The sequence below is a fragment of the Sorex fumeus genome, unplaced genomic scaffold (assembly GCF_029834395.1).
Source record: "Sorex fumeus unplaced genomic scaffold, SorFum_2.1 ptg000079l, whole genome shotgun sequence".
Taxonomy (NCBI): domain Eukaryota; kingdom Metazoa; phylum Chordata; class Mammalia; order Eulipotyphla; family Soricidae; genus Sorex; species Sorex fumeus.
Genome location: NW_026606136.1, coordinates 7,783,365 through 7,810,613, shown reverse-complemented (window position 1 = coordinate 7,810,613; position 27,249 = coordinate 7,783,365). Strand labels below are relative to the sequence as shown.

General features: G+C 56.0%; 1 protein-coding gene across 2 annotated transcripts in view; it reads right to left on the bottom strand.

Moving 5' to 3' along the window:
* The window catches only part of SOS1 (SOS Ras/Rac guanine nucleotide exchange factor 1), a 113,507-nt gene extending 88,675 nt beyond the window's left edge, over positions 1–24,832 (bottom strand). For both annotated transcript variants that reach the window (XM_056130570.1, XM_056130571.1), the window contains exon 1: positions 24,638–24,832. In XM_056130570.1, the coding sequence (XP_055986545.1) occupies positions 24,638–24,724 (87 nt within the window). In that variant the 5' untranslated portion in view covers positions 24,725–24,832. The remainder of the gene's footprint in view (positions 1–24,637) is intronic.
* Between the last annotated feature and the right edge of the window lie 2,417 nt (positions 24,833–27,249).

Below are 27,249 nucleotides of genomic sequence, written 5' to 3'. Positions count from 1 at the left end.
TTTGGTTTGTTTTTTACTTTTTGACTTTTCGAGTCACACCCAGCTGATGCTCAGGGGTCACTCCTGGCGGTGCTCAGGGGACCCTCTGGGATGCCGGGGATGGAGCCTGGGTCGGCCACGTGCCAGGCGAACGCCCTCCCCGCCGTGCTACCGCTCCAGCCCTTCGTTCTTTGCTGTAGCTTTCTGCTGTACCACCAAGCGCTATACACACTTTGACTGACGGTGTTTTTCCTTTTTAAAAAAATGTTTGGCGGTGCACAGGGGCTACTCCTGGCTCTGCACCCAGGAGTTAGTCCTGGCGGTGCTCAGGGGGCCCTATGGGATACTGGGAATCGAACCTGGGTCGGCCGCATGCAAGGCAGACGCCCTCCCCGCTGTGCTACTCTGCTCCAGCCTGACTAAAGGTATTGAATACACCAAATACAGATGAGAAGACTGATACGAAGAAAACTGATACCCATTTAAAATGGATATCTTACAGCAGAGATTAGGACTTCCTTTAAAGCTGCCCACAGATGGAAGTTTTTGACTTAAGCAACTTGTGAATCAAACAATTTGATCATCCAAAGCCCCAAGGAACATGTTCTAAGTAAATCAAAGGCATAAGAGCAGGGAGAAACTTCGGCACATTCAAACCCCATGCAGATCAGATTCCTTTCCCAGACGGAACAAAACAGATATTCTACGCGAAGGCACATGGGACACAGCTGCCGCGAATCACCCGTGCCGGTCCTAGCCAGGCTGTGCTCGAACCCGTGGCCTCCCGTGGAACTGACTCAGGCGCTTTACTGCTGCACTTGCTCCCCTCCCCCATTTCCCGGCCTTCTCGGTGAAGCCACATCCCAAACAGAACGCAAGCGGGACACGCCTTCAACGGGCACTGGGCCGGCGGTCAGGGGTGCGAGACATGCAGCCCCTCTCTGCACTCGGCTGCGGGTCTGAGGAAGTGGGCGTGAGCAGGTGGAAAAGCACACGCCGGGGCAGAGTAGCACGGCCCGTGCCGTGGGGCTAAAGAGCCTCGGTCCGTATCTCGGTCCCGAGATCCCGGGCGCGGCCCTGGCGCGATCCTGACGTTCTGCTGACGGCTCAGAGCGGCGTCTACTCGCGCACAGGCTGAGGTGGCAACGGGAAGCCAAAGCCGCTGCTTCGTTTTATTGGTCTTGGGCCACACCCGGCTATGCTCAGGGCGCTGGGGACTGAGCCCGAGCTGGCAGCTCTCCAGACCCTCGTGTCCGGCTGCGGTCACGACACCGCCACTGCCCTCCACAGACTCACTCCTACTGGCAGAACCTCTGGATTGGCTTTCGCTGGATGTCGTCCCCTTGCATTACTTCCTTAAATTCCAACACGAGGAAGATCAAACAACGTTTGTCGTTGTCCTTCGGACTCATTTCACTTCAAGAAACAAACTGGAGCTCCATTCAATTTGAGCAAATGCGCCTGCCTGCCTTCTTCCTCCCTCCCTCCCTCCCTTCCTTTTCCCCCTGCCTTCCTCCCTTCCGTAATGTGCCACACTCAAATCACTCCTAGATCAGGGGACGGTGCTCAGGGGACCATAAGGGACGCTGGGGAGCGAGCCCAGGTTCACCAGGTGCAGAGCAAGCGCCCTCCCGGCTGTGTGACGGCCCCGCCCCCTCATTTTTTCGTTAAATACATAATATTGCATTTACCACGCGTAATATACCACAACTCACCCACTCATCTGTTGGTGGGAAACGTCTGCTTCCAGGTCCTAAGCACCACAGGCATGCAAGTGAATTTCTGAGTCTTGGAACAGATGCCAAGGAGAATTCATGGATTCTTTGTAATAACTGAACCAAGAACATTCTGAGACTGTCAAGGGGAAAATAAGAGTGCCCTATACCATGCTGGGGGCGGGGGGGAGTCTGTACACTTACGCAGGAGGTCTGACCTGACCTATACATTAGCAAGTAATTAAATCTCCTAAGTCTCGTGTTCCCACATGGAACAGCAGCACCATTTCCCACCTACAGAGGATACTGGAGTCATCAAATCACATCTGAAATGGATTTTAAGAGTAGGCTGCTAAATTGTGAGTAGCCATTATAGCTTCCCCTATCGGAAAGTCAAGGATTATATGAAAACATCTTGGTTCCAAAATGCCACAAAGCAAAGAATGATCACTAACTAATAGGAAAATTTTTTCCATGATTACCAGACCTGAAAACATAACCCACTCCCCCCTCCCCCAAATCATACCAATTAAGACACAAAACCTTAGATCACTGGACAGATGGTACAGCAGGTCTGATTCTGCTAAATACACATCCTCACGGAGCAGGCCAGGGAAAGGCCGGCCGTGCCCGTCCCGGCGCTCAGGACACAGATGCTGCCACATTCCCAGGCCCAGTCCTCTGTCCTGGTCACTCCCTGTCAGCTAGCTAGAGGGGGCCTGATGGAGGACCTTCCAAGGAGCGGAATGGTGGGCGCATGCATTCAACCACCACACTCCAGGGCAGGACAAACTGTGACACGTGTTAAAAGCAGAAACAAGGGATGCAGATACTGAGCCCATCAGTCTCTCACCTATTTCGCCTTCAGATATACCTGCCCCCAAAATAAAAATGAAACAGAGGGAGGGGTGCTTGAACACTGTATGACTGAAACATAATCACGAAAGTTTGTAAGTCGGTAACAAGAAGAAATAAGTAAAAATAAATAAAACAACCTCCAACATTGAGTTTCTCGTATTTCACATAGTTCCACATAACAACGGATCTAACCTAAATCCCACCCAAGGGTCACCTGAAAGCTTGTTCGAAATGTCCTCTCCGGAGCCCCATTCCCACAGACGCTGCTTCAGAACGGCTCAGGGCCCAGGAACGTGCTGGTGGATTTTTTAAATAGTGTGTCATCCATTTTCAGTGTCTGTTTACACTAAGTAAATCCGACCCTCTTTGGGGGGCGGGGGAGTGTGGGTCTGGGGGCCACACCCAGCAGTCCCTGGGTGCTAATCCTGACTGTGCTGAGACGTGGTCAGGGCTCAGGTGACCATCTGGTGGGCAGCTCTGCCAGAAGCACCGTTCTGCTTTCTGTGTGGAAACGCAACGAGCCTGCGCCTCGTGGCAGGCCGCTCCGACGTTCCTCCTCTGGGCCTGGCTTCTTTCCTTCCCTTAGAAGAAGAGTCTCGCTGCTCACATGCGTGACAGCACACACCAGATCTTACTCCTGTTCTTCACTGGCAATCCCTCGTTGTGAAAAATATTGTTATGGCAGTTTTAGGACACAGCAAAATTAACATGAACTCTTTTCTTTCTCAATGTTAGCTCACTCTGCACAATGTTGTTTGTTAATATACGGAAGGAAGTGAAAAACACCGACGTCTACACCCTCGGAAGAACAAACAGCAGGTTGAAGCAGCGGCGCTGTGGGACTAGCGCAGAGAGCTCAGAGTCTGACAAGGAGCCGGAGGAGATGGTCGGGTGGGCACTGGCTCCCGCGTGGTGACAGAGTGGACGGGACGCTAACGCAAAGCCCAGGAGGCCTCCCGAGTCAGAGGGCAACAGGTCGCTCCTCTGGTGGAGAGTGCTCAGTGGGCAGGAGACCCCCCCCCCGACACGGGTGGGCTGCGCCTTTAGGAGCCCTGGGCTGGAGTTCCACTGCCCACCGTCCCCTGAGCATCCCAGGACTGGCCCGAGCACAGAATCAGGAGTCACAGTCCCCACGCATGGCCACACATGGCCCCAACACCAAATAAACAGACCAGAGAAACTGGTCGGTTGGGATTTCAGCAAACCCTGAAAAGCTTAGGACTGAGGAACACCGAGAGGGTACGTGACTGATTCCTCCTGAACCTCCAGGCTGGTAGGAACGGAACTGAATCCTCACACTGGTCGGGCAAGGCCACCCCGAGCCCTCCCGGCCCCTGTAACTGCACGGTGACTACCTTTCACTGTCATCTACAGTCCCGGACGCCCAAGCTGCTCGTGTCACCTGTCACGCCACGTCCAGGCTCCTCCAACGGCCTCTTCGTTGATAATAATCTCTCTAAAAATCTCGGAAAGAACTTTCTTTCGTTCTTTGTCTAGGGAAAAGTGCTCACATTTTACCATGAGTGACACTCTGCAAAGTGCTCTTTTGTTCTTTTCAAATAAACCCACTGATATGGTATAAGAGCCAGCTGCTATTTGTCTAGGTCAACATTTCAATCAACTGCCTCCTCTAGCCAAATCTAAAAGCTGAAAACACACTAAGTCCAACGTCTTCATCAGAAGATTCGCTTCGACTGCAACAATGACTCCTGCGCACAGTGCCAGATGCTGACAGGGGAAGGGCAGGCTGTCACTGCCCGAAGAAGGTCAGGGCGGGGAGGTGACTCAACGGGCTAAGTGCACCCAGGAGCTGTGGGTTCGACTCCTGGTCCCGCCCGGTGCTCCAGGCACGGCCGGACGGTCCCAGACACTAAGAAGAAGGAGCCCGGCGGGGCCAAAGAAACTGGAGCAAATGGCCATTCCAGCAGCACTGCTGAGGGGCTGGGACAGGCCGCCAGCAGGGGAGCGCAGGCCTGAGTTCCCCGGGTAACCAGGAAACACCTTCCCCGTCAGCAGGCAACGCTTTCCCGACTCTGGTGCGGGGCCGTTTCCGCGCACTCTACAGCTGTGAAGCTAGGTCTTGGCGACTGATGCAAGAAACAACGCAGACGGGCTGAGGGGTCCCCACCCTGCAGTGCTCAGGGACCACGTCCAGCTCCTCCTCTGGGGGGACCACGTGGGACCAGCCTCTTCGGGCAAAGCGTGTGCTCCCACCCTCTGACCTGCTTCCTGGCCTTAAGTCAGACGCATAAAACTTGGCTAGGAAAAACAAGGCTGTAACATTTCTGCCATTATGAAAATGAGTTCTCTCCGACATAAAACGAACGGCACGTAGGACTTTCCTCCGGGAGGGGGCCTGGGGGTTGGTTTCCGGGGAGCCCGCGGGGCTGCAGCTCAGGCCAGATCCGCACTCGGGATCACTCTGAAAGGGGCTGGGGGACACTGGGTGACGCCCCCCCGCAGGGAGAGCGCCTTCGCTCTCCACCCTCCCTCGGCCCCGGCCAGGGCGGGGAGAGCAGGCACCCTGGCACCTTCCGTTCCTCCCTCTGACGTCTGCTACGTGGAGATCACTGTCTCGCTCGCTCTCCTCCACTGTACGTGAGTTCGTTCGTGAAAGTCTGCCCCAAGTCTTACCAGTCCCTGCTCCTGGACATCCCCCTTCCTTCAAGAGCCGAGCGGAAAGGAGAACTGGGGGCCAGAGGGACGGCCCAGCAGCGAGGGCACACGCTGGCACGCGGCCAGCCCAGGCTTGGTCTCTGGAGCCTGTCAGAGTGACCCTGAGCATCGCCAGGTATGGCCCAAAAGGCAAAACGGAACAAACAAAACCCACGGGGAAACAAAAAATGGTAATTACAACCCCCCTGGTAAGGTTTTAAATATGGGAGACGAATAAATCCTGAAGCTCTAATGAATATTGACCAGTCAGTAACACTGCGTTTTTAGTGTGCTTGAAATCTGCTGAGGTTTTTCCCCCATTTTTTTAATTTGTCTGTTTTTGGGGACACTCCTGGCAGCGCTCAGGGACCACACAGAACTTGAAATCTGCTGAGGTATTTTTTCCCCATTTTTTGTTTATTTGTTTGTTTTTTGGGGCGACTCCTGGCAGACTCGGAGACCACACAGCGCCAGAGTTCAAAGCCAGACTCTTGCATATAAAGCAGGCACAGAGCCCAGTGGGTCTACCCCCAGAGGAGCGCTTAAGTGTACCGAAAACCTCAACGCCAAAAATGGGAAGGGGGCGAGGGGCTGGAAAGGCCAGTCAGCTCGCCAGCAGCAGAAAGTCACAATGCGTATGTGCACAGGTCACGCTGTACACCTTGAGAAAACATCGCTTGGGGCTGGGGCTATAGCACGGCGGGCGGGGCGTTTGCGGGTTCGATTCCCAGCATCCCATATGGTCCCCTGAGCACCGCCAGGGGTGATTCCTGAGTGCAGAGCCAGGAGGAAGCCAAGCATTGCCGGGTGTGACCCAAAAAGAAAAAAGAAAGAAAGAAAGAAAGAAAGAAAGAAAGAAAGAAAGAAAATATCGCTTGATTCCAGCTACACCTCAATAAAGCTGGCGTAAAACAAAAACAACACACCTATGACAAGTTCCTTTTAAAATGCTTTTTTTTTTTTTTTTGGCTTTTTGGATCACATCCAGCGATGCTCAGGGGTTCCTCCTGGCTCTGCACTCAGGAATGACTCCTGGCAGTGCTCAGGGGGACCATATGGGATGCCGGAGATCGAACCCAGGCTGGCAGCAAGGCAAACGCCCTCTGCGCTGTGCTATCGCTGGGGCCCCTTAAAATGTATTTGTTGTTAAAGTGCCCGACCACAGCACAGTGGGTCGAGCACTTGCCTCATACTTGGCCAACCGAATTCAATCCCCAGCGTCCCATATGGTCCACTGAGCACCGCCAGGAGTGATCCCCGAGTGCAGAGTTAGGAATAAGCCCTGAAGATTGCCACATGTGATCCCCAATCCAAAAACTAAATAAAATGTATTTGTTAGGTCAAATTCATTTTCTGGTCAACAGTGAATAAGTGTGATACCATTTTGCAAAGATTCAAAACCGAAAAGGAGCCCCAAGGCGCCAGGCCTCAGGGGCTGCAGGCCTGATGGCTCTGGCCTGGCCCCGGGCCCACCTGAGCAGCCCCCCCACGCCTGGGCGGCCCGCAGTCCCACACACGCAGGGGATCAGCAACGAGCACTGCTGTGTAGGGAAGAGGCTGGATGGAGCCATAGCACAGCACGCAGGACACTTGCTCTGCACACAGCCGACCAGGGTGCGATCCCTGGCACCTCTACAGTCCCCTGAGCCTGCCAGGAGTGATTCCTGAGCAAAGCCAGGACGAAGCCCTGAGCACTGCTCCCCAAAAAAAAGACAAAACCCCCCAGAGTGGAGGTAAAAGAAGTTATTAAAAAAAAAATAGAATCAGGGGCCAGAGTGATAGCACGATGGGTAGGGCACTAGCCCTGCACACGGCCAACCTGGGTTTGACTCCCTGCACTCCACATGGGCCCCCCCCACCCCGCCCCAGCCCTCCAAAGTGATCCCTGAGTGTAGGGCCAAGAGTAAGCCCTGAGAACTGCCAGGTGTGGCCCCCAAAACAAAATAGATAACAACTGAAGTTTATTATTAAATCCTAAAAGTTACCAAAGAGATCTATATTTGAGTCATCACGCATCTGCTAGTTTGAGTGAGTTTTCATCGTTTTTCGAACACTACAAAATCCAATTCACTATGAACTCTATCTACACTAACGAGCCCTCTGATCTCGGGTTACATGATCTAATCAATCCCCAACTTGAGAAGGAAGCAAAGATGTGAACTGGAGGATCCGTAAAGTTAAGTCCCAACGTCCTTTCATAATTATTTTCTCAAACTCATGAAAATTTGTAGCTGGTGAGAGAGTTCCAGTGGGCACTTGTCTCGCGCACAGCGTCGGGGCTCAAGCCTGGCATCCCACATGGTCCCCAGAGCCGGGCCGGGAGTGAGCCCTGAGCAGGAGCCAGAAGTAAGCCCTGAGCACTGCCGGGTGTGGCCGAAGGACAAGAACCAAAACCAAAAGACGAGCCGGTGAGCCTGAGAGACCCCGGACCTCAGCCAGGGCGGTGGGAATATGAAATGGTGCGGCCAAGAAGGGAAGTGACCTGGCCGCGTCGCTCGCGCTGGTTAACACAAAGTCACGACAGACCCTGGCAATCCCACTTCCGGAGAAATAAAAATGTTAGACCTCTAATAAAACTTTATTAAAAAAACTTTAAAAATACACATGAAACTCTAAGAGTAGCTTGTCTAATCCGACTCTTGAATCATCATGTAGTAAATAACTTGAGAGAGAGGGAGGGGGAAAGAGACAGAGACAGACACAGAGGGAGATGCAGAGAGAGACAGAGACACAGACAGACAGCAGGTGGTGGGGAGGGGCCACTGGGGATACTGGTGATGGTGCCCTGGTGGAGGGATGGGTGCTGGAACATTCTAGAACCGAAACGCAATCATGACGGCCTTTTAACTGTGTATCTCAATATAAAAAAAGGTTTTTAAAGAAAATAACCTTATATATAGAATGATATGAATTGAGACGGCATTCTGGGCATGTATTCTCTATCTGGTCTTATTTTTATTTAAAAATTAACTACCCAAATATGTTCCAAATGCTGAAACTCCTGCCAAAGCAACATTTATATAAGGAATGAGTATATTTTTAAAATGTCCATCAAAAAAAAAATCCTAGAAACATGTCTCCTGCAAAACGCTCAATTAATTTCTTCTCTTGAGTTATCAGAAGCCCAGAGAGTAAGGAATTTCAAATTAGGAGAACAAAACCAGGGCCTTACAGAGGTATTCAGGGTGCACCAGGTAGACAAGAAGAGGCAGCCTATTTTATTCACTGCCTCTGCCAAAAATTTTTAGTTTTTTTTTTGAAATTTTGTTATTAGTGAAACGCCATGAGGTCCAGTTGTAGACTCACAAACTTTCGTGCTTGGGTTTCAGTTATAAAATGATCGAGCACCCATCCCTCCACCAGTGCCCATTCTCCACCACCACGGATCCCAGTATCCCTCCCGCCCCCCACGCTATCCCCCCTCCCTGCCCCGCCTCTGAGGCAGGGCATTCCCTTTTGCTCTCTCTTCCCTTAAGGGGGTCGTAGTTTGCAATAGCGGTATTGAGCAGCCGTCGTCGTGTTCGGTCTGTAGTCTACTCTCTGCACGCATCTCGCATCCAGGGCGAGTCCTCCAAACACCCTCTACTTGGTGCTCCCTTCCCTATCTGAGCTGCCTTTTCCCCCAGCATGTGCTGCCGGCTTCCAAGCTCTGGAACAGACCTCCTGGTACTTATCTTGGCTATTCTTGGGTGTTCGTCTCCCATTCTGTTACTTTACATTCCCCAGATGAGTGCAGACTTTCTACGTCTGTTCCTCTCTTTCTGACTCATTTCACTCAGCCTGATACTTTCCATGCCAAAAAATCTTTAATTTTTGAAAAATCCTTTTCGGTGAACACGCAAGATGTTTGTTTTCTTCCCAGTCCCACTCCCGGCCGTGGGGTGTGGCTCCCGTGGCAACGCCAACCCTCCCGCGTGTCAGCCCGAGTGAGATCCCTGGCACGCACGGCCCCCTGAGCACACACAGGAGTCGGCCGCAGCAACGCAAAAAACAAATACCAAGTTTAAGTCCTACTTCTGTATTTCACAAGGGAGAAAGGCTTTTCACTCCGACCAGAGACCGAGAGATCACAGACTACCCCAAAGGATCTGAAGCAAGAGATTAGCGAGATCAAAGGAGAAACTTCTCACGATCTGAATTCTTCCTGACCTTCCACGAGGAGAGGCGGCCTCGGCCTGTGTCACTGCAGCCTTCCCAGCATGGGGGGGGGGAGGGGGGGGCAGACGCCCCTCCTTCCCTCGCCCCCCGCAGCCGCATCCCAGGCCCAAGCACACACCTCCCGCCTCCCGAATGGCGGCTCTGCCCCGCACACCACACGCTGCTCGGCTAGCCTCCTGGCACTGGTGAAGACGGGCAGAGGAGGAAGAGCAACCTCCGTTTAACTCCTCATCATCTTCCAGGGCTGAACCCCAAGGACTGTCACCCCCGCACAGCGAGAACACTGCCAAATCAGCACGCAGAAAACCAGCAAGCTCAGGGCGCGGAAACAGCACCAACGAAGACACCAACTCCTCGAGCAACGTCCTCAGTGACACAGCGATGAGAACGTTTGTCGAGTCCAAAGAAATGAGAGCAGAGTACATGGATCTCCAAGAGTGAAATGAAAACACTATTACGATCGAAATGACAGAGCGAGCACGGCAGGTGGTATTTTAAAGAGCCAACACACTCTGAATAGCAAGGAACAGACGCCAGAGATCATGGAGCTCTCGGCCAGAGAGAGAGTACAATGGGCAAGGCACCCAGGGGTCAATCCCCAGCACCCCAGGTGATCTCCCAAGCCCACCAGCAGCGGTGGGAAAAAACTCTGAGCACAACCGGATATGGACCAAAAACCAGTTTTTGTTTATAAATTCAAGAAATCAAGGCGCTCCAATATGAGGAGAAAACTACTAGGGAAAAAAAATCGATGGAACATAGTCTGCAAAGAAATGAAGAACATTCCAGAACCGGGGGGTGAGTTAAGAGAAACAATTTAAGAATCATCAAGTCCCTGAAGAACAGGTAGGTAGATGTGATGAAGAAACAATATTTAAGAATCATCAGTAAGGGGGCTGGAGCGACAGCACTGCGGGAAGGGTGTTGCCTTGCACGCGGCCGACCCGAGTTCGATTCCCAGCATCCCATATGGTCCCCCGAGCACTGCCAAGAGTAATTCCTGAGTGCATGAGCCAGGAGTAACCCCTGAGCATCACCGGATATGACCCAAAAAGCCAAAAAATAAATAAAATAAAAAGAGTCATCATTAAGAAATTTCCGGAGTTGAAGATTATGGGCACCGAGATTCAAGAAGCCCAAACGGTCCCAGTGAAAAAGACTCAACTAAAAAACCCCAAGACACACTGTACTCAAAATGTCCAAATCCAAAGACAGACAATACTGTATGCAGCAAGGTCAAACAGGAAAGGGCAGGGGGCATGGTGCCGCCAGCAGGTCAATCTGTACCTGTGAGGTGAGTGCATCAGCAGCCTGATGGCGCCTTCAGACTTCCAGATACCCCCAAATTGCTGCTGTGCCTTTGGCCAGACCCCAAAAACCTGGGGCAAAGTTTACCAAGAAAGTAAATGGCCCATAGTTAGGTACGTGGGAGACACACCCACAAACCACCTCCGGCTCAGCTATGTAATTGGAGGCAAGGCCTCTCTGGTTCCTGATCGAACTGCTTAACGGCCATGATCCCAGAGGCTCAGAAACTAATCTCGGAACCCAAAGGCTTCTGGCAGAAATGCGTCCAGTCCCTGCAGTAGGTTACCGGTGCTGGGCCAACCCAGGTGGGAAGAGGTTTCGTGCCTTGGCCTGTTCCCCCGGCAGCCCAGTGGCCGCCATCCTTCAGAGGCCACTGGACAGTCAGGTTTGGGCCCCCAGTGAGGAGACACGCAGGGCCTCACGGGATGGGGGTGGAGCCGGTCCTGTCCTCCCCACCCCAACGAGACTCCAAGTCACCGCCCACGAACGGCCTCTCTGGCTCCTGATCAAGCTGCTCAACGGCCATGATCCCAGAGACTCAGGAGCAAATCTCGAAACCCAGCGGCTTTTGGCAGAAATCCCTCCAGATTTAAGTGTTAAAATTTCAGAATTTCAAAATCGCGGTCCATTACTGCAGCCACGTGACATCATATGTTATTCATAACCAGCAATAGAACACAAATTGTCTACTGTTGCCTTTTCAGCAGACCTGAGTGTTGGGGTAAAATCTCATAATAATGGTGGGTCTGGTGTCGAAATATTGAATGTGATCGAAGTAGAGAGAGAGTAATGTGGAAATCATCTGCCCCACAGGTAGGGTGTGGGATGGGGGTATACTGGGTTTGTTGGGGGTGGAGAATGGGCACTGGTGAAGGGACGGGTGTTTCTTTGTATGACCGAGACTCAGACCCGAAAGCTTTGTAACTGCTCTCACGGTGATTCAATAAATAAAATTATAAACACTTGGGAAAAAAAGGTGGAGTTCATGCCCAATTCAATCAGCTAATCAGTGGCTGAATAAATAGCTGTACTCTTACATTTAAAAGAAAAAAGGAAGGAACAAAGGAAAGCCTGGAAGATTTACGGCACGTATATTAAGAGAAACCCTGAAAGCCAGACGAGAACAGAGGGACACAGCACAAGTACGCAACCAAAGAACACGGGGCTCGGAGCACTTCACCCAGCCAGACGAGCATCCCAACGGGAAGGAACAGAGCAGCTTCCTGGGCAACGGCCTAGAGACCGGCAGCCTTGAAAACCAGTTTGGCAAGAAGCCTTGGAAAAAAAAAGAAAGCAAGCTTTGGAAGGCCAGAGAGACAGCACAGCGGGTGGGGCACTTGCCTTGCAGGGAGCCGACCCAGGTTCAATCCCTGGCATCCCGCAAGCGCCCAAACCCTGCCAGAGCGGTCTCTGAGCTCAGAGGCAGGAATGGGCCCTGAGCACCTCCAGGTACGGCCCCAAAACAGAAAAAAAGGGGGGGAGGGGGAGGGGGAACACTAGAACTTCTCTATGCGTACGGCAGCCCTCTCTGGACTAAGAAGGGGATGCTCACTCTTAGCTTGCCAGGAAATTCTATACGTTTCTGATAGCAAATCAACACCTTACTTGCATTCGTTAAAATCACCTAGCAATCAATCATCACGACTGGCCTTGACTGATGTATTTTCTGGACATTCCATTCGCCATTCCTTGAAGTTCCGTTGGAGCAAGCAGTGAATAAATTTGTTCTATGTCTGCAAAAGGGCAGGCAGGAGGCTGGGCAGCGGGTGGGGGCGGGGGCGGGGCGGCTGCGGGACGCTGCATGCCTAGAACGCGATTCTGCGAACTTGGTAAATCCTGGTGATTAACAAAAATTAAGGGGGAAAAACGGCCAGGGAGTTGTTACGAAGATGGCCACAGTTATCAGCGTGTGGCTATCAAGTGTAGGTTTGAGGGGGTTTTTGTTCTTTTGGTGAAGCAAGAGTTTCTGTTGAATGAAACTTGATTAAAAAGACGTGTCATGGGGAGGGTTTTTGCCTTGCACAAGGCTGACCTGGGTTCGATCCCCGGCGTCCCCGAGGGCCCCTGAGCACCTCCAGGAGAGATTCCTGAGTGCAGAGCCAGGAGGAGCCCTGAGCATCGGCTGGGTGTGACCCCCAGAAAAGAAAGAAAGATGTGAGCGGAGAGAGAGAGGGGAAATACGTGCTCGAGAGCACAGGAAATACGTGTTCTCAGAGCGGGAACAGCGGAGACACACAGGACAAGCGGCAGAGCAGCCTGAGTGGTTTCTAAAGTTGGAACGAAACGGGGGCCACGGGCAGAGAACAGGGGCAAAGGCAACTGCCTCGCATGCGGCCGACCTGGGTTCGAGTCCCCCATAAGCTGCTGGAGCCGGCCAGGAGTGATTCCTGGGTGAGAGCAGGAGTAACCGCTGAGCAGGGCCCGGTGTGCGCCACCCTCCCCCCTCCCCCTCCCCGCCCCCCCGGAAAACCTGTTTTTCTGCTGTACGTAACAAAGCACATCCCGAGCGTTTGGTTCTATAAAATGCTCAAAAGCATCACACTAAAATTCTAGAAACCACAGAAAAAAATACTTTGGCTTATGACTCACTTTATTTTTATTCCACAATTGTGAATACGTTAAAAAAATCAGAAGCTACTTAATGGTAGAACAATGAAAGTCATGCTGTACGAAGTGGATACTTGGATCGCTCTAAAAGGAAGAACTCACGTCTACTCCGAATCTATGAATACCAATAAGGTGTCATTGGAACACTACATGCCAAAGTGGGCAGTATTTCCCCCCGCGGGCTGGAGGTGGGGGCACGCAGGTCTCAGGGGCAGGGGGCACCTTCTGTTTTCGACAGGTGTGCTCAGGTGTGTATCCACCCAGCAGGCACGTGTGCCCTGGAGCCATCTGGCTCCCAAGAACAGACCTTTTAGTTGTCTTTTTGTTCGTTTGCGGGCCACGCCTGACAGTTCCCAGGGCTGACTCCTGGCTCTATGCTCAGGAATCACTGCTGGCCATGCAGGGGGCGCATGTGGGGTAGCAGGGATCGAACCCATACCAGACACATGCAAGGCAACCCACCACACTCTCCCCAGCCCAAAGGCTTTTCAGTGGGACCTATCTTCTCCAAATTGCATCAAACTGCTTTCTATTGTCAGAATTAATTGTCTGGCTCAGATCACGTTTTCCCATAGAACTGTGAACGGACAGCAATTCCTCAGGATCTCAGAAGTCTCTTCACTTAAGTTTTACAGTAGAAACAGTTCTAAAGTGGTCGCCTAGACTCTGAACAGGCAGCTGAAATTCTGAGGTTCAGACTGGAGACTAAGAATATTCCAAGAGCGTTTTTCTGTCCTTGCCAATTTGTGCATCCCTGGCATCCCAGAGGGGATGCACATAAGCACTAAGCACCTCCAGGAGAGATTCCTGAGTGCAGCGCCAGGAGGAACCCTGAGCAGAGGCTGGGTGTGACCCCCCCCCCCTCCCAAGAAAGAAAGAGCGATGCATCAGAATCTCCAGCTATGCTTACGCCACATCGACACCAGCGTCCTGCCTCCCCCTTTTCCTTTTGATTCTGGGTTGGGCCAACTGGGCAGAGCTGGGCCAACACCGACTCCTCACTGGGGCCGGGGGCTCGCCGTGCTAAGGGGCACCAGCCAATCCCTTCCCGCTCTTTTCCCCACTCACCCACCCCCATTTTACTGTTCAGCTTTGGGTGCGGTGGCCGCATCTGCGGGTGCCCGGAGACTGCCTCCGGCAAACCGCTGGGGCCAATCCCAGAGTTCCCCGGGAGACCATGCAGTGCCAGAGACGGGACCTGGGCCTCCTGACCAAAGCATGGACGCCACCTTCCCAGGCCCCCAGCTTTCCCTCGTCAACCCCCCCCCCCCACAAAATGCTGTCCTCTCAAAAGTCCAGTGTCCAGGCATGCATGACCCCCGCTCACACCCACTGTCTCTCAACAGCTCCGATTGCAGGCAGGGAGAGAAAAGCATCACGATCACCCTAAGAGCCTGCAACCTGCATCTTCCTAGAGGAACCAGGAATTCATGACGGGGGTCTGGGTCTGGGAGGGAATCCAACGGGCAGAGGATTTCTCTGCACGTAGGAAGCCTAGGTTCCGTCCCGTAATATGGTCCCCAAAGCAGGCAGTTGGGAGGATAGCTCCAAACAGCGACAAGAATGGAACGGCTGGTCGAAGTCAAAGGTCGGGCCGGAGCGACAGCACAGCGGGGAGGGCGTTTGCCTTGCACGCGGCCGACCCGGCATTCAATCCCCGGCATCCATAGGGTCTCCTGAGCCCCGCCAGGAGTGATCCCTGAGTGCAGAGCCAGGAGGAACCCCTTAGTATTGCTGGGTGTGACCCAAAAAGAAAAGAAAAGGGAAAAAAAAACCGAAGGTCAAGTCTCATAATTTCGAGGAATGAAAACAAAAATATGTGAAATACAGGAAAAGCGCGCAAGTTCCTTCAACCACAGCCTCAGCGCCCTGAAGTCATTGGATGGGTATGCGCAATTCCAAACTTGCGTGCCTTTTGTGCCTTGTCTGGGCAAAACGTGTGCTCCGGAGACCCTGAGGACTGGCACCTGTTCCGGGGTTGGTGAGGGACCATGTGGTTTCCAGGAATCAAACCCGCGGTCTCACACTCGCAAAGCAAGTGCTCTACCTCTGTGCCCTTCCATGACCCAGCACCCTACATCATGCTTTTTAAAGAGAATTACTACATTCAGGGGCGCGGGTTGGTACTGGAATGCTGTGTTCAGGAAACCCAGGCAGGCTTCAGTCCTGGGGGCTGAGTGACAGGGAGCAGTGAGGATGCTTGCCTTGCATGCCGAAGACCCAGGCCCGTCCCGAGCCCTGCCAGGAGTGACTCCTGAATGCCAAGCCCGGGGTGGCCACAGCATCACCCGGTGTGCCCCCCAAAAAAATTAATGGGAAGAGAGCCAAGGAAAGAATTCTGGAAAAGACAGAGAATTAAGTGAAGGGTAGAAGTCTCTGGGAAGCTGTCTCGAGCATCAGTTACGAGAGCTATCTAGTTTCGTCGGGTGTCCTGTAGGAGAAGTCTTTGCTGAGCACGTTCTCCAGGAAGCTAGCAAGGATCACTGCTGTGTTAGTTCTCTGGCCGTGTTCTGGAACACTCGTCTGATTCACTATTTTGTGAGTCCCTTGCTTTTTAAGACCCCTCTTGGTCCTTTTGCTCCTCTGTGAAACCAATCACAGCCAGGCAGGTGGTCACGGCGCCGTCCGGCCCAGCAGCACCGCACCCCTGCACTGCGGCACTCAGCCACCAGCCAGGCCGGCCGAGCACCACCGAGATCCACCAGGCGTGGCCCCTGCCCACACCCCACCCTACCCGACACTGCTGGCGAGTGTTTTTCTTCAAAACACAAAAGCAAATCCAAACAAATGCACGCGCTATTTATAATTTAGGGGGGGGGGGTGATAGAGAAAATCCTAAAAGAGAACAGCAGAGAGGTGCAGATCGAAGAGCCCCCCCCTCACTCCCAGAAGACTGTCAGCAGATTTCGCCAGAGACTCGGAGGCCAGAACGAAATAGGAGATGAATACAAGATGCTGAATAGGGAAAACTTCACCAGAAATAGTCCAGCCAATCGGTTAAGAGCCCGGGGTGGGCAGAGAGCTAGGACAGCAGGTAAGGGGAGCGCCCGGCCTGGGGCCCGCCTGGTCTGACCCCTGGCACTCCACAGTGCCCCAAATCTGGCCAAGAGTGACCTCTGGGTGAAGAACCCGGAGTAAAGCCTGGCCACACTGCACATGGCCCAACACGACGACAACAGTTTTGGGGCAAAGGAGACAGAGCATGGCAGCTAAGGCGCTTGTCCTGCATGCAGGATCTGGGTTCCATCCCAGCAGTCATCCTGAGCACTGAGACACGAGTCAATCCTGCGCACCTCTGGGTATAACCCTTCCCCAGGCGTGCGGACACGTAACTGTTGAAAGAATTCACCACCACCAAACCAGCCCTCCAACAACTAAGGAACTTCCATGAAAAGGCAAAGAAAACACACCTGAAAGTGATATCTGAAAAACATAAAATAGGGGCTGGAGTGATAGCACAGCAGGGAGGGCATTTGCCTGCACGCGGCCGACCCAGGTTCGATTCACAGCAGCACCACCAGGAGCAATTCTTGAGTGCAGAGCCGGGAGTAACCCCTGAGCATCGCCGGGTGTGACCCAAAAAGAAAAGAGAAAAAAAAAAAAAATAAAGGAGAAAGGCAAAAAGGGGGACTCCATTTCAAGTTTATTGATTCCTTCTCCATCCTGCTAAGTTTAGGGAACTTTGAACTTCAGACATCGTATTTCTTTAGTTCTGTTGTATTTGGGAGCCTGGGAACTCACTCAGTTTCCAAGGGAACGGGTCGGGCAAGCACTGGGACCTGAGCTCAAACTTCAGCACAGCACGCACTCACCAAGCACCAGGTAACAGCCTGGTGGCCCCCGAGCCCCAAGGCTGCACTGCGGCTCCCAGGAACCTCAGGCAGTCTCCTGCCAGCAGGACCGAGCACTGTGCCACGAGCCCCCTTGGCCAAGTAGCACGAGACGTGGGCCTCAGGCTCCGGGGCTGGAGGCAAAAAGGTTCAAAAGCAAAATGAAATTTCCATGTGGCTCTTTTGTAATAGATTTGCTCTGTCCGCTACTTGTCGCAAGTAAAATTCATAAAATGTCTTCGTCGTCAGAAGAAAGAGCATTTTATGGGTTTTCAGGCGGATGTTTTGTTTGGGGTAAAGTTGGCGGTTTCCGAAGAGCAGGATCATCCTTCTGTCTGTTCCGTCTGGTCCTGCTGGGGACCCTGCCTGGCAGTGCTCAGGGGTCTTTCCCAGCAGGACCTCAGAAGTCATGTGCTCCTGGGGTCGAACCCAGACCTCCTGCATGCAACAAAGCAGGCACGCCAGCCAGCAGGCACTCTCTGGCTCCCGAGGAATGCGTTCACTTCACCCAAGCTTTTGTCCTTTTCTGGTTTCTCTGCCCGGTGGGGACTAGGGGCTACTCCCGGCGCAGAGCTCAAGAGACCGCACTGTGTCAGGGGTCACACCCAGGCCCCTCGAGCGACCGCCTGTGCGCGAGCTCCCTGCTGCCGTCCCGATCTTTAGTGTGAACAGAAGCTCCTTGCGGTGATTCCAGGATTCGAGGCAAGAGGAGGCCAGGCGAGATTTCCCAACACTGATCCTGTCTCACTGTTCATTCTCCCTTAGTCAGCCTTATTAAAGGTTTATCGATTTGAAGTCCATCCTTACATTCTAAAAAAAGCTGGCGGCACCGCGGGCAGGGCGTTTGCCTTGCCCTGGGTTCCATTCCTCAGTCCCTCTCAGAGAACCCAGCAAGCTACCGAGAGTATCCCACCCGCCCGGCAGAGCTCCATGGCGTATTCGATATGCCAAAAACAGTGATAACAAGTCCCACAATGGAGACATTACTGGTGCCCGCTCGAGCAAATCGATGAACAACGGGAGGACAGTGCTATACTTGAACTCTATAATGGTTAGGAAATGTACTTTGGGAGCAGAGGGAGTACAACCAGTTAGGCGCTGCTTCGCACGCGGCTGCCCAAGTCTGTTCCCTGGACACCATACTGCCCCTTGAGCCTGGAGTGATCCTTGAGCACAGAGCCACAAGGAAGTCCTGAGCGCCCCTGGGTGTGGCCCAAAACCAAACCAAACCAAACTATACACGTGTGTATTTTTTACATAAATTCAGTTCTTAGAAATATAAAAGGAAAAGAGGAGAAAAGAAGCACCTATTCTACGAGACTGTGTTTAGTCAAGAGAAATAAAATATATTTCTATTGAACATTATATAAGAACACTGATGGCATTTTTAATAGTAGCTCCAAACTGGAAACATCTCAGGGCTTCACCTGTCCGGTAACTCTTGCCAGCCGTGTGAAGGAAAGAGTCTGAATTACCGATAGACGCACTCGCAGGAGCCCGACCAGAAACTGATACGTATGGCTCTATTCATATCAAGTCTTCGAATCGATGGAATTAACCTGCAGCTGAGGAGCTGAGCGGCCCTTCTCCCCAGGAGGGGGCAGGGCCGGACGGGAGGAGGCACGTGAGGGGGACTTCAGGTATAGCAGAAACGTTCTACTCTCGGTGGACAGGCAGGCTGTATTCACCCGTCAAAACTAATCTGACTGTACAATATCCGTGTGTTCCTGCTTGTAAATTTCACCCATAAAGTAAGAGAACTGCCAACAAATACTAAACTCAAGCTGAAGTCGTAGGCATCGCGTTTAATGACGCTCACAGGTGTGTGCGACTCGGAATTGCGTTCAAACACGGAGATGAACGTAAGCTTAGCTGAATGTTCACTGCAGAATCAGAATTATGGGCGGGCATGATTTTCTCGGTGTTTCTGTATTCTGGCGTTCTGCATAACAGAGTTGGGTTAAAAACTTGGTCATATGACCAAAATATTCAAAACTAAAAAGCAAAGTACTTTCGTATTTCACCACAGCTACATACACCATGCATTACAGGGCTGGGAACCGCCGACCCTGCAGGCTTCAGCATCCCTGCCAGGGACCAGCCATCCAACACGCTCGCTTCAGAGCTCCAAACTGTCTCAGGCTCACCTCTGAAATCGTGCAACTTCAAACAGAACGCTCACTGCCTCCATTCATTCATCTCCTCCAATTCATCAAGGCTTCCGATCCACCAAAGCCACACTGTACACCTCCAAAGTCCCTCTCAAAGTCTTCCCTCCGTCCCCGGAAATGTCCCTAGCCTCTACTGCCATCAATTTACTTCTCTGCTTTATTTTAAAAAGCTTTCTTGATTTAGGTTTTGTTTTTATTATCGAATCACCTGAGATACACAGCTACAAAGTTGCTCATGACAGGGTCTCCTTCCTACCCTGTTCCAGCATCTGTGCTGTCACCTGCGTCCGTTCCCCAACACCAGTGTCCCCGGGGCCCCCAGGTCAGCACCTCCCACTGCCTCTGTGGCAGACCTCCCCTCCCCGGGCACTGTGGTTCGCCACGTGGTACTGAAACGTCAGCATGTGTATGATTCACCTCCTTTCAACACTTGGTTTCTCAGCCACCCTCCGCAGTGCTCAGGGGTCACTCCTGGGTCGACACTCAGGAATCACACCTGGCACCTATGGGCTGCAGGGGATGGAACCTGCGTGGGCCCCGGGCAAGGCAACAGCCTTAGCCGCTGCTCTGCCCCGCCGAGCCCCGCGTCACCCGAGGAAGTCCCGGCCAGCAGACCAGTGGCCGCGGCTGCAAAGGTCTGGCCCCACCCGCGGCACCGCACAGCCGTCTCCTGCGAACGTACAAGCTGACCTTTCGTTTTTTGCTTTCCTCAGAGGTGCTCAAGGGCTAAGTCCTGGCTCTGCACCCAGAGATCACTCGCTCCTGGTGGGCTCGAGGACCACCCGAGGTGTCCAACCTGGTGCGAGGCAAGCGCTCTGCCCCCGCACCATCCCTCGGCCCACCCAGCTGGCCTCTCAGCCACACTCCAGTCCTCGGACTCCTTCCTCAGCCCCTGCCTCACTGCAGAAGGAGCTCGCCTTCCATTTCATCGCGGCAACGGAGGCTACAAGCACAAACGCCCGGCTCCCCACCCAGATCCGCCCTGACCTCTTTCCCTCCCGTCTAAGAAGAAACGAGGCCGATACTCCTGCCCGACAGAAGAGAGCCGAGTGCTGAAATGCAGGCTCTGACCAAACTACCCTTCCAAATCTTCACTCGCTCTGGTTAAATGGAGGCGTTAGTGTACTAGAACCCTGTAAATCAGAGTATACTCGTGAGACTCTGAAAACAGCGCCTGGAAAATCATTCAAGAAAAATCACTTGTTTGTTTTCCGCGCACCACCGGCGATGCTCCGGGGACCATACGGGGTGCCAGGGATCCCACCAGGGTCCGAGGCATGCAAGGCAACCAACCCCTGACTCACTGTATCATTGCTCCGGCCCACGGCAAGCCCCATTTCTTGTGCTCCTGAGCTTACTTTCTTCTTGCTGAACATCTTTCTGAGTGTCCCTGCCAGCTCCTTCTCAATAAGCAAGTGTTCTCGAACACCTTGAATGCCTCCACGACACACGAGCGTCTTTCCCCAGAACATCCCAAGCTTTGGTGTTTGGGCTTGGGGTAACAGCAGGTGGTGCTCAGGGCTCCCTCCTGGTGCTGCTGGGAGACCCCACAGGGTGCCCGGATAACACCCAGGGCAGCAACGTGCAAGGCAAGCCCTCTCCACTCCACTCCCTCAGGACCGAAAAGATCATCCAAGTCACCTGTCCTTGAAGGCCTGCATTTCTTCACTCACTCCTTTCCCATGTTTTCGCCCGCTCTCCCCACCCCCCCACACCAGCCCTCATGTGTGTTTGGTCCGAGTTCATCTTGCTCAGCGGCTGGCCCACTCGCTCTCTTTGTTTGGCTTCGGCTTTTGAGCCCTGAACGGGGGGCGCTCAGTAGCTGGTCCCAGCTCTGTGCAGGGACCGTGTGACTGCAGAGTGAGCTGGGACCCCACAGGCAAAGCCCCTCCGGTCCTGAACTCTCTCTCCAGGTCCTGTTGCTTTCCTTAAAGACCACCTCGGTGATGCATCTGACGTACAGTAAACAGGACCGCCGTGAGCGATACCAGCTGAGAAACCGGAAGGTACGTACACACAGCTGAAGCTACAGGCACAATCGAGACGGACGAGCACAAACGCCCCTAAACAACTACTGATCCTTTTTTGTATACACAGAATTAGAGAGAATACAATTTTTCTCAGAGTCTGGATTCTCTTATTTGTCTTAACTATTCAGAGATTCAGTTACGTTGGCACATGCGGCAACACTTAGTGGCATCACAAAATCACAACCTACTCATTTACCTGCTGACGGATATTCGAGCGATTTCCAAATTTTGCTGCACAGAGCTGCCACAAACAGCCACTTTTTAGCCTACGTAGATACCCACTTCATTATTCTTCTGACTTTGCTTCTGCGAGTCCTAGCTCTGTTTCGCCTGGTAGCAACAACGGCCAGCTCAATAAGCCCACCTCGACAACCAAAGGGCCTTTGAAATCGCCATATCCCAGTGGCACCACAGATGCCCGGCCGCTTCTCTGCGCGCTCCCCGCCCGGACCGAAGGACAAACACCGCGGGCCCGGCCTGCTCCCAAGCACTCGGTTCACTGATCGAGCGTGCCGATTCTGCCCGCAAAACATCCTCAGATAAACCCCCTCTCCCCAGTTCAGTCCCAGGGCAAAAGCCCCCTCCCCTGAAGCGGAACCGAAGGCTGGACTATGAGCCCCTCCCGCCCGGTCTCACTCTCCTCCGGTTCTTCTTTCATTCTGTGGTCCAGTGAGTTTCCCAAAATCAAAACGTGATGCCACTCCCCCACTCATTCAAAATCCGTGAGATTAATCACCACGGCGTCTCACAGGCAGGTTCAACCCCTCCCAGGGGCGGGAGCCACCGCCCAGCAGGTAAGGCGACTTGCCTCACACGCAGCCGACCCAGGTCCTATCCCGAGCACCACCAGGAGGAAACCCTGAGCGCAGGCCAGTGTGGGTCAAAAGCACAAGAACAAAAGGGCGGGAACTCTTCAACGACCCCTATTACCTGTAGACCGGTCCAACTCCTGGCTGGCACCGGGGCCCAGCACACATGGCGCCCCCAGCCCCAGGGGAGTGGTCCCGAGCCAGGAACCAACCCTGAGCACAGCAGGCTGGGAACCCAAACAACAACATCAACTAAACCACGCCAGTGGCCTCGGCACGCTCTCCCGCACTGCGTCCACAGCAGTCCCACTCGGGCACTGTGGGAGACTGGCGTTTATCTTTTGGTCTTCGGTGGAGGACAAGGCTGGCGCAGGTCTGATCGGCGGGTGCCCCGGGTAAGACCTGAGCTGGCAGACGCAGCAGGACAGTCTGGCCACGCGGGGGAAGAGCAGGGGTTCAATCTGGCTGACGCGTATAAAACAGGGACGTTTCCGGCAGGCAACCCACAGAACCAAACCTGCCGAGACCACTGCAGAAACGCTCCCTCCCACTCTCCAGCCCAACAGACGGCCGGGGCGCTGACGGAACATACTCAGAGGTACCCTAACTTCTCAAGTGTGAAGAACGGAAAAGGGCGAAAGGCAGAGAGTTTAGTTGAGAGGCGATCACGGGGGCGCACGCTCTGCCTTGCTGGCCCCACACAGACCCCGGGCGCCACCAGGAACCACCATGCCAGCAGAGAGCCGGGAGCAGTCCCTGGGCACTGCCAGGTAGGGCCAAAACTAAAAATAAAAAGAAGTGACCGCAACAGTCTGGAGAGAAGGAACGAGAGCAGTTAAATTGGAAAGAACACTGTCCGGGGGAAACGGATCACTTCCCTGGACGTGGCGGTAACGCGGGGATGCCCTCTGTCACGGCCCGGCCAGGGCAGCCGACACAGCCGTAAGCCAAGCGGGCGAACACGGAGTGGTTAGGGGCCAGCAGGGGTTCTGACCTGGGCAGACCCTCGCCTCCTCACCCGCACTCTAGTGCCCACCAGGTGTCAGTCACACCATTCGTGGAAGCAAAAATGAGGGTGAACGACCATTCCTGCTCCCGTGAGAATCTACACGGAACGTCCAACCTAGCTGGGAAGGTGAGGGATGAAGGCCAACGAGCAGTCTTAAACTCCGCCCGCACTGCGGCCTGTCCACGCAGTCCCGAGGGGCTGAGCAGAGCTGCGGCCAAGGGAGTCCAGAGGATGCCTACGGGGAGGACTGGCAGAGGGCGGGCCAAGGAGGGTCGTCCAGAGCGCAGCGGGCTCTCTGCACCCAGTGCCCGAAGCCTCGGGAGTCCGGGAGACAGCTCGCCGGCGGGCAACGTGCAGCACTGGACCCGGCACGCGGGACCTATTTCAACCTCGGCTTCTGGGCACCAGCCACCTTTCGAAACAAAAGTGGGAAAAAAGTAAATGAAAGTGGGAGAACTTGGCCCGACCAGCCCGACTGCCTGCAGCGGTAGCTCTGCGGGGGACACAAGCGGGTCTCCCAGTGCGCCCCTGGGCCACGCTGGGAGCCCAGCAGGAAGGGACAGAACGGGAGGAAAGAGATTCCTTCCTGTCCCCTGAGAAGAGGGAAGGGCTGGGAGGCGGCTTGGTGGCAGAGAGCGCTTGCCCGCGTGCTAAGACTATCCGGTGGGCAGACCGCTGGCACGGCAGGAAGGGAGAGTTCAGACCGGACCTAAGAGCTTCCATTTGTCTAATCGTGGTTAATCACATTAAAAATCACTCTGTGCTGGCCACACTGAATGATCTGATGGCCAGATTCCAGTCGTGCCCGCCCGTGTGGCCCCCTGGCCTGCCAAATAGGGTCCCCCCCCAGGAGGCACCTGGGCGGCCCCTGAGCGGGAGGTGCCAGGCGGGGTCCCAGCTGCGGTGGGCGCGCTGCTGCGTGTTTCCAAGGACCTTCCTCCCCCCTCCCACCCCACCCAGGCCGGACACCTGCTTCCAGGGCCGGGAGACCGCTGAACCCCGAGGGGCCCGGCCGGGTGCCCGCTCAACGCCACAGCACGGCGGGAGGGCACTGGCCCTGCCCCCGGCCAGCGTGGGCCGCACCCGGCCTCCCTCCCCCAGGGTGGGATCGCCCCCAGGGGCGGCTCCAGGGTGCAGGGCGGGAGTGACCCGGCCCGGGGTGCCCCGAAAGCCGGAGGCCAGAGTCAAGAGCGAGGCCGGGCCCTGAGCGCGGGCGCCGGACACCTGCTCCCTGCGCCGGACAGCGGCGGCCAGGCCTGCAGGAGGCGGCGGGGGGTGGGCGCGGGAGCCTGGTGGGCGCGGGGCCCCTCGGGACGCAGGGGGCGAGGCGGGGCGGGGCGGGGCGGCGCCTCCGGGGGTCGCCCGCGCCCACCCACCCACCCACCGGCGCTCCCCGGGGGGCTCCCGGGGGGTCGGGCCGCGCGCGGGGCCGAGGAGCGGCCGGGGTCGCAGCGGAGGGGCGCGGGGGCGAAAGGGGTCCCCGGGCCCGGGGCGGGGGGCGCGCTCACCTTCTTCAGCGCGGGCACCAGCAGCCCCCGCCACTTGGGCGCGTTCTCGTCGCTGCCGAAGTCGTAGGGCGGCGGCGGCGCCTGCATGGCTGCGGGGGGCCGGGCTAGCCCTGGCGGCGGGGCAGGGGGCCGAGGCCCGCGCGCGGCCACCCACCCGACTCGCGCGCCGGCCGCCCGCAGCCCCCGCGGCCCCGAGGCGGCGGCATCCCGCCGGGGCGGCGTCGGGCCGGCGGCGGCGGCGGCGGGGGCGCGGGCGCGGGCGCGGGGGCGCGGGGGCGCGGGGGCGCGGGCACGGGCGGGCGGCGGCGGGCGGGCGGGCCGAGGTCGCCGAGAGCCGCCGCGGGCAGCGCGAGCTTCCGAGTCGGCCGCGGGGCTGCGCAGGCGCGCGCGGCGCTTCCGGCGGGCGGGGCGGGGCCGGGGCGGGGCCTGCGCCGGCGGGGCGGGGCCTGCGCCGGCGGGGGCGGGGCCTGCGCCGGACCGCGCCCCCTCCCCGGGCCACGGCGCTCGGGTCTCCACGGGGGCACTCGGGCTGCGGGCGCTGCGTGGCCACGCGCCGCCCCCGGGGGGCCGGGAGAGGCCGGGGCGGCCCGCCCGGCGGGGCTCGGGGGGCACCGGGCGGGTCCGGGGCGCCCTCCGCGCGTGTGCGTGCGTGTGGACGGGCCTTCGTCCCCGCCCGCAGAGCCCCGGCTGAGGGTCTCCGCGGCGTCGCCGGCTCACGCGGGACGGTCCCCGAGGCCGGCCCTGGGCGACCCTCGCTGGCCCCGGTCGGCCCTGGGCCCTGCACCGCCCCGCCCCGGGCCCGCTCGTTCCCGAGCGCGCGGGCACAGCCACGGCGCGCGCCCCCGCGGCGCGTCCCCGCCGCCCCGGCACCCGGGACGCGCGCACGCGCACGCGCACGCGCAGGGTCCGGCCCCAGCCCCAGCCCCAGCCCCGAGCAGCCGCGGCCCGAGCCGGCCGGACGTGACGCAGGGGCCGCGCCAGGCCGGGCGGCCGAGCCCCGAGCGCGGGGCGGGCGGGCGGGCGGGCGGGCGGCGCGCCCCCTGCAGGCGCGGCGCCGCACTGCGCCCTCCGGGTCCGCCCCCCGCCGGGCAGGGTCCCGCTCGGGCGCCCCTCCCCCACCCCCCGCGCATCCTCCCGCGCCCACCACGCCCCGCTCCCCCCTCCGCCCCGTCCTCCTTCGGGCTCTTCCGCTCCAGGGTCCCGCAGAGTCCGGGGCTTTCGCAAGGGGCTTCACGTGACTCGGGCCGGCTCGGGCCCCCCCCGGCGGATCGCACCCTGCGCCCCGAAGCGGCTCGTTGGATCCCGCTCCCGGCCTGTCCGGGGGCTCGACGGACCGACCCTCAGATGATCGCGAGACGCACGGGCGGCGGTCCCCACCTCTGCCCCTCCCGTCCCGCCCCCCAAAAAGCCGAATAATGAAGCTTGCTGAGAAAGAAAGAGGAAGGGCAGACGGGAGGGTGGCCCAGCAGGCGGGAAGGCGTCTCCGAGCTGCTTTCCAATGCGGGGTCAGCAAGGGAGCGAGCAAGGTGGTCTGTGACCCCACACGCGGCGGACGCGGGCGCAGGTGTGGACAGACAAGATCCGGGCGGTGACACGCAGAGCGAGCAAGCACAGACCCAAGCTCACACTTAGCAAAACAACCCTGTGAATTAAGGGTCTCGAATGCAAGCACCGAGTGATCAAAGAGAGGGGGAAATTGGTATCTATGTGGGTGCGAGACAGCAAAGGATTCTTTCCTCTTCGGTTTTGGGGTCCGCCCTGCAGAGCTCAGGGGTTCCTTCTGGCTCTGCACTCAGGAGTTACTCCTGGTGGTGCTCGGGGGTCATACAGGGCACTGGGGATCAAATCCAGGTCCCCTGCCTGCAAGGCAAACTCCCTACCCCCTATACCATCGCTCCAGCCCCAAGGACTTTTATATCTTACTATTTCCTACCCCCGGCCCTTGAATGGCTATTTTTATAAAGGGTGAGATTTTAAAAGATCAGCTGAAAGCCAGAGAGATATATCGCACAGTGGACAGGGCTCTTGCCTTGGACATCACTGACCCGTTCGGTCCCCAGCACCATATATTGCCCCCTGTGCCCCTCCAGGTATGAACACAACCAGGTATGAACACCTCACCCACCCCCAAAAAAAAATCCCACAATGTTGGGATGAGAGATAATACAGGGATTAGGGCATTTGCCACGTAGGCAGCTGACCCAGGTTTGATCGCCAGAATTCTACAAGGTCCCATGAGCACAGTTGGGTGTGGCCACACACACACACACAGCCACAGAGAGAGTACAATATGTTCACAGGTAGCATGAAACTGACCGTCTAACTTCTCCCTGGGGCGGCAGGTACGGGTGTGCTTGGGCTCCCTTGGGCAGTTCCAGGCGCCCCGCCGTGCAGGAGCCCCGCACCTTCTGCCAAGCTGCTACTGGGCATCTGCAGCAACCCGCAGGCTCCCTTCCATCTGGCCTCCTGTCCTTCCCACCTGCCATCCTGACCTTCCACATCCCCCCCCCAGAGCCCAAGGCAGAACTGCATCCACCTGTCCCTCTGCACTGTCCAGTGGAATGGACGTTGTGGCTGGCTCCCCCACTCCTGGCCATTGTCAGGAGCACTGC